General features: G+C 40.4%; 1 protein-coding gene across 1 annotated transcript; it reads right to left on the bottom strand.

The window, feature by feature from the left end:
* Nucleotides 1–1,001: 1,001 nt before the first annotated feature.
* Nucleotides 1,002–7,379, bottom strand: LOC128244532 (dentin sialophosphoprotein-like). The gene has a single exon (XM_052962532.1). The coding sequence runs from the start codon at nucleotides 7,377–7,379 to the stop codon at nucleotides 1,002–1,004; it is 6,378 nt and encodes a 2,125-aa protein (XP_052818492.1).
* Nucleotides 7,380–7,673: the final 294 nt, after the last annotated feature.

Raw genomic sequence — 7,673 nt, forward strand, 5'->3', positions numbered from 1 at the left:
GGATAAGAAGTAATTTATAACCATATGGTAAAAATACATTAAGCAAGATATGACTTTTAATATGACTTGTTATTTTAAGTTATTTATACCCGGATTGCTTTTTTCGAGCGCAATCTGAATATTTCTTAATCAGTTTAAACTAAGGACATTGTTCATATCCCTTTTCCAATTTGCATGGACTTCAGTTTTGTTGCAATGTGAGTCAAGTTTACAACTTTGTACGAAATCAGATTATCAGTGACCAATTTAATGTTTATTGCGTTTGACGCGGAACAGACAAAGAAATATTAGGGATATCCCGTATAGCTACAGAAATCAGTAACAACATATATCTGAACTCAAACACCATATTTATATATTCGATATAGTTTTTATTGTATCATTAAAAGCATACATCTATGCTTGTTTGACGTTTTGAAGACAGATGTATAACATTTTGAATCTTTTCATAATTTCATAATGGATTAACTGAACAACACGTTAGCTAAATGGAATGTTACCTTTGACTTGGTGTTTCAAAAGATACAGTTGAAAAGAAAACATGAACAAAATCATAGTCCGATTCTACATGAAAGTTGTCAAACTGCACACAAGCAAAGTAGTCATCCGGCACAATAATTGTATAAAAGCACGTTGTTGAGCTTGGATAATCGCCGGGAAATTGTGGACTTTGTAAATAACCTTGAAGGCCTGAATTTGTTTTGTTACAGTAACTGTCATCTGAAATTGTTAAAAGTATATATTTAAATATTTAATCATCATCATCATCATCATCATCATCATCATCATCATCATCATCATCATCATCACTATTACCTGCGTTCTGCGTTCGTTGTTCTGTGTAGCCCACTAGCATTTGTCGTTGTGTGTAACTTACCTCAGTACGTTATCCTGTGTAAATCACTTACGTTAGTCGTTGTATGTAAATGATTTGCGTGCGTTACTGTGTGTAAATCACTATCGTTTGTTATTGTAGGTAAAACACTAGCATCCATCGTTGTTTATAAGTTACCTAGGCCTGATGTTGTATGGGATTCACTAGCGTCACCTGCTGTGTGTAAATGACTATCGTTTGTTGTCGTTTGTAAATCGATAGCATCCATCGTTGGGTGTAAATCCGTTGTTATATGGAAATCACTAGGTTCCGTTGTTGTATACATATCAATTTGATCCTGTGTTGTATGGATTAAACTCGAATCTGTGTTTGTATTGATATCACTCGAGTCCGTTGTTGTGTAGATATCGCTGGAATAAGTTGTTGTGTGGATATCAGTCGAGCCCGTTGTTGTGTGGATACCACTGGAATCCGTTGTTGTGTGGATTTCACTTGAGTCCGTTGTTGGGTTGATATCACTCGAGCCCGTTGCTGTGTGGATATCACTGGAATCTGTTGTTGTGTGGATTTCACTTGAGTCCGTTGTTGTGTGGATACCACTGGTATGCGTTGTTGTGTTGAAATCACTCGAGGCCGTTGTTGTGTGGATATCACTTGAGTCCGTTGTTGTGTTGAAATCACTGGTTTGCGTTGTTGTGTTGAAATCACTCGAGTCCGTTGTTGTGTGGATATCACTGGAATCTGTTGTTGTGTAGATACCACTGGTATGCGTTGTTGTGTGGAAATCACTCGAGTCCGTTGTTGTGTGGATATCACTCGAGTCCGTTGTTGTGTGGATACCACTGGAATCCGTTGGTGTGTGGATACCACTTGAGTCCGTTTTTGTGTGGATATCACTTGAGTCCGTTCTTGTATAGATATCACTGGTGTGCGTTGTTGTGTTGAAATCACTGGTTTGCGTTGTTGTGTTGAAATCACTCGAGTCCGTTGTTGTGTGGATATCACTGGAATCTGTTGTTGTGTGGATTTCACTTGAGTCCATTGTTGTGTAAATATCACTGGTTTGCGTTGTTGTGTTGAAATCACTCGAGTCCGTTGTTGTGTGGATATCACTTGAGTCCGTTGTTGTGTTGAAATCACTCGAGTCCGTTGTTGTGTGGATATCACTGGAATCTGTTGTTGTGTGGATTTCACTTGAGTCCGTTGTTGTGTGGATATCACTGGTTTGCGTTGTTGTGTTGAAATCACTCGAGGCCGTTGTTGTGTGGATATCACTTGAGTCCGTTGTTGTGTTGAAATCACTGGTTTGCGTTGTTGTGTTGAAATCACTCGAGTCCGTTGTTGTGTGGATATCACTGGAATCTGTTGTTGTGTGGATTTCACTTGAGTCCATTGTTGTGTGGATATCACTGGTTTGCGTTGTTGTGTGGATATCACTCCAGTCCGTTGTTGTGTGGATATCACTTGAGTCCGTTGTTGTGTAGATATCACTGGTTTGCGTTGTTGTGTTGAAATCACTCGAGTCCGTTGTTGTGTGGATATCACTTGAGTCCGTTGTTGTGTTGAAATCACTCGAGTCCGTTGTTGTGTGGATATCACTGGAATCTGTTGTTGTGTGGATTTCACTTGAGTCCGTTGTTGTGTGGATATCACTGGTTTGCGTTGTTGTGTTGAAATCACTCGAGGCCGTTGTTGTGTGGATATCACTTGAGTCCGTTGTTGTGTTGATATCACTGGTTTGCGTTGTTGTGTTGAAATCACTCGAGTCCGTTGTTGTGCGGATATCACTGGAATCTGTTGTTGTGTGGATTTCACTTGAGTCCGTTGTTGTGTATATACCACTGGAATCGGTTGTTGTGTGGATACCACTTGAATTCGTTGTTGTGTGGATATCACTTGACTCCGTTGTTGTGTGGATATCACTCGAGTCTATTTTGGTGTTGATATCATTCGAGTCTGTTGTTGTGTGGATATTACTCATGTCCGTTGTTGAATGGATATTACTCGAATCCGTTGTTGTGTTGATATCTCTCGAGTCCGTTGTTGAGTGGATATCACTTGGGTATGTTGTCTTGTGGATAACAGTTGAGTCCGTTGTTGTGTTTATATCACTTAAGACCGTTGTTGTACGGATGCCACTCGAGTCCGTTGTTGTTATTTCATTTGAGTATACTGTTGTGTGGATACCACTTGAGTCTGTTGCTGTGTGGATATCACTCGAGTCCGTTGTTGTGTTTATATCAATTATGTCCGTTGTTGTGTGGATTCCACTGGAATCTGTTGTTGTGTGGATATTACTCGAGTTTTTTGTTGTGTGGATACCACTGGAATCCGTTGTTGTGTGGAAATCACTCGAGTCCGTTGTTGTGTGGATATCACTCGAGTCTGTTGTTGTGTTTATATTACTGGAGTAAGTTGGTGTGTTGATATCACTCAAATTCGTTGGTGTGTTGATATCACTCCAATCCGTTGTTGTGTGGATACCACTCGAGTCCGTTGTTTTGTTTATATCACTCGAGTCCGGTTGCGTGTGGATATCACTCGAGTTATTTGTTGTGTTAATATCACTCGAATCAGTTGTTGTTTTGATATCACTTGAGTCCGTTGTTGTGTGTATATAACTTGGCTCCGTTTTTGTCTGAATATCACTCAAATCAGTTCTTGTACGGATACCACTCGAGTCTGTTGTTGTTATTTTAGTTGCCACCGCTGTTGTGTAGACACCACTGGAATCCGTTGTTGTGTGGATTTCATCACTTGAGTCTGTTGTTGTGCGGACATAACTCGAGTCCGTTTTTGTGTGGATTACATCACTTGAGTCCGTTGTTCTTTGGATATCACTCGAGTCAGTTGTTGTGTGGATTTCATTACTTGAGTCCATTGTTGAGTCGATATCACTCAAGTCCGTTGTTGAGTGGATATCACTTGGGTCTGTTGTCGTTTGGATTTCACTTGAGTCCGTTGTTGTGTATATACCACTGGGATCGGTTGTTGTGTGGATATCACTTGACTCCGTTGTTGTGTGGATATCACTTGACTCAATTGTTGTGTGGATATCACTCGAGTCTATTGTGGTGTTGATATCATTCGATTCTGTTGTTGTGTGGATATTACTCATGTTCTTTGTTGAATGGATATCACTCGAGTCAGTTGTTGTTAAGATACCACTGGAATCCGTTGTTGTGTGGATATCACTTGAATCCGCTGTTGTGTTAATATAACTCAAGTCCGTTGTTGAGTGGATATCAATTGGGTCTGTTGTCGTTTGGATTTCAGTTGAGTCCGTTATTGTGTTTATATCATTTAAGACCGTTGTTGTACGGATACCACCCGAGTCCGTTGTTGTTATTCCATTTGAGTCTACTGTTGTGTGGATATCACTCGAGTCCGTTGTCGTTTGGATTTCAGTTGAGTCCGTTATTGTGTTTATATCATTTAAGACCGTTGTTGTACGGATACCACCCGAGTCCGTTGTTGTTATTTCATTTGAGTCTACTGTTGTGTGGATATCACTCGAGTCCGTTGTTCTGTTTATATCAATTATGTCCATTGTTGTGTGGATTCTACTGGAATTAGTTGTTTTGTGTATATTACTCGAGTCCGTTGTTTTGTGGATATCACTGTAATCCGTTGTTGTGTGGATATTACTCGAGTCTATTGTGGTGTTGATATCATTCGAGTCCGTTGTTGAATGGATATCACTCGAGTCAGTTGTTGTGAAGATACCACTGGAATCCGTTGTTGTGTGGATATCACTCGAATCTGCTGTTGTGTTGATATCACTCGAGTCAGTTGTTGTGTGGAAATCACTCAAGTCCGTTGTTGTGTGGAAATCACTCGAGTCCGTTGTTGTGTTAATATCACTTAAGACCGTTGTTGTACGGATATCACTCGAGTCTGTTGTTGTTTTTTCGTTTGAGTCTACTGTTGTGTGGATACTACTTGATTCTGTTGCTGTGTGGATATCACTCGAGTCCGTTGTTGTGTTTATATCAATTATGTCCGATGTTGTGTGGATTCCACTGGAATCGGTTGTTGTGTGGATATTGCTTGAGTCCGTTGTTTTGTGGATATCACTTGACTCTGTTTTTGTTTGGATATCACTCGAGTCTATTGTGGTGTTGATATCATACGAGTCATTTGTTGTGTGGATATTACTCATGTCCTTTGTTGAATGGATATCACTCGAGTCAGCTGTTGTGACGATACCACTGGAATCTGTTGTTGTGTGGGAATCACTCGAATCCGTTGTTGTGTTGATATTACTCGAGTCCGTTGTTGAGTGGATATCAGTTGGGTCTGTTGTCGTTTGGATATCAGTCGAGCCCGTTGTTGTGTTTATATCACTTAAGACCGTTGTTGTACGGATAGCACCCGAGTCCGTTGTTGTTATTTCATTTGAGTCTACTGTTGTGTGGATACCACTTGAGTCTGTTGATGTGTGGATATCACTCGAGTCCGTTGTTGTGTTTATATTAATTATGTCCTTTCTTGTGTGAATTCCAATGGAATCCGTTGTTGTGTGGATATTACTCGAGTCCGTTGATTTGTGGATATCACTGTAATCCGTTGTTGTGTGGATATCACTCGAGTAAGTTGATGTGTGGATATCACTCGAGTCTGTTGTTGTGTTGAAATCACTCGAGTCCGTTGTTTTGTTTATATCACTCGAGTCCGGTTGTGTGTGGATATCAATCGAGTTTTTTGTTGTGTTAATATCACTCGAGTCAGTTGTTGTTTTGATATCGCTTGAGGTCGTTGTTGTGTTGATATCACTCGAATCCGTTCTTGTATGGATATCACTTGAGTCCGTTGTTGTGTGGATATAACTTGGCTCCGTTTTTGTCTGAATATCACTCAAATCAGTTCTTGTACGGATACCACTCGAGTCTGTTGTTGTTATTTTAGTTGCGACCGTTGTTGTGTAGACACCACTGGAATCCGTTGTTGTGTGGATTTCATCACTTGAGTCTGTTGTTGTGCGGACATAACTCGAGTCCGTTTTTGTGTGGATTTCATCACTTGAGTCCGTTGTTCTTTGGATATCACTTGAGTCCGTTGTTGTGTGGATTTCATTACTTGAGTCCATTGTTGCGTGGATATCACTTGAGTCCGTTGTTGTGTGGATACCACTGGAATCCAGTGTTGTTCGGATATCACTCGAGTCCGTTGTTGTGTGGATATCACTCATGTTCGTTGTTGGGTGGATTTCATCACTTGAGTCCGTTGTTGTCTTGACATCACTCGAGTCCGTTTTTGTGTGGATTTCATCACTCGAGTCCGTTTTTGTGTGGATATCCCTCGAGTGAGTTGTTGTGTGGATTTCACCAGAGTCTGTTGTTGTGTGAATATCACTCGAGTGATTTGTTGTGTGGATAACACCGGAATCCGTTCTTGTGTGGATATCACTTGAATTTGTTGTTGTATGCATACCACTCGAGTTTGTTGTTGTGTCAATATCACTTGAGTCCGTTGTTGTGTGGATACCACTCGAATCCGTTGTTGTGTCGATATAACTGGACTCAGTTGTTGGGTAGATTCCATCCGTGTCTGTTGATGTGTGGATATCACCCGAGTCCGTTGTTGTGTGGCTACCACCCGAGTCTGTTGTTGTGTGGATACTATCCGAGTCTGTTGTTGTAGGCATAACACTTGAATCCGTTGCTGTGTGGATATCACTGGAATCTGTTGTTGTGTGGATACCGATCGAGTCCTTTGTTGTGTGGATATCTCTCGAATCTGTTATTGTGTTGATACTACTCGAGCCCGTTGATGTGTGGATATCACTGGAATCTGTTGTTTTGTGGATACCGATCGAGTCCGTTGTTGTGTGGATATCTCTCAAATCTGTTATCGTGTTGATACTACTCGAGCCCGTTGATGTGTGGATATCTCTGGAATCTGTTGTTGTGTGGATATCACTGGAATCTGTTGTTGTGTGGATATCACTGGATTTTGTTGTGATGTGGATACCTTCCGATTCCGTTGTTTTGTGGCTTCCACTCGAGTCTGTTGTGGTGTGGATACCACTAGAGTCCGTTGTTGTGTAGAGACCACTCGAGTCTGTTTTTGTTTGAACATCACTCGAGTATGTTGATGTGTGGATAGCATTCGAGTACGTTGTTGTGTGGATACCACTCGATTCTGTTTGTGTGTGGATATCACTCGAGTCTGTTGTTGTGTGGATATCACTCGAGTCCGTTAGTGTGTTTGATTCACCTTCAGTTGTCATTTCAGTTGAAGGCTTTTCTGTATTACCTTCTGTTGTTTGGACATCACTCGAGTATGTTGATGTGTGGATACCACTCGAGTCCGTTAGTGTGTTTGATTCACCTTCAGTTGTCATTTCAGTTGAAGGCTTTTCTGTATTACCTTCTGTTGTTTGGAAATCAGTAACGCTATCTGTTGAACTTAATTCAGCGTTTAGATTGGTTGTTTGGAATTCAGTTTTGCAATCTGAAGAAAGCATGTCCGTTGTACGTCTTGTGCTACTAACATCGTCACCAGCTGTTGTTTTTTGAGTTGTAAGGTATTCCGTCGGCATATCTTCTGCAAAATGAATAAGGACAAATTACATTTCAATAAAGAATACGTTTTAATGTTTCAATATTTCAATTTCTATAAAAGACTGCATATTCTGTATATTTAAATCCGATAAAATTTTAACACATGTCAATATCAATGATAAAAAATTAACATTTAATAAGTAATATGCATTCACCTGATTCACAATGGATACCTATGAAACCATCCAAGCACACACAGGTGTATCTGTTTGTTAAATCCAGACATGTCCCGTTGTTGTAACAAGGACGTGAAAGACATTCGTTGACATCTG

The sequence above is a fragment of the Mya arenaria genome, chromosome 8 (genome assembly GCF_026914265.1).
Source record: "Mya arenaria isolate MELC-2E11 chromosome 8, ASM2691426v1".
NCBI lineage: Eukaryota > Metazoa > Mollusca > Bivalvia > Myida > Myidae > Mya > Mya arenaria.

Excerpts from the sequence above, each read along its gene's own strand:
- LOC128244532 (XM_052962532.1), bottom strand. The coding sequence starts at position 7,379 with ATGCCGACGGAATACCTTACAACTCAAAAAACAACAGCTGGTGACGAT.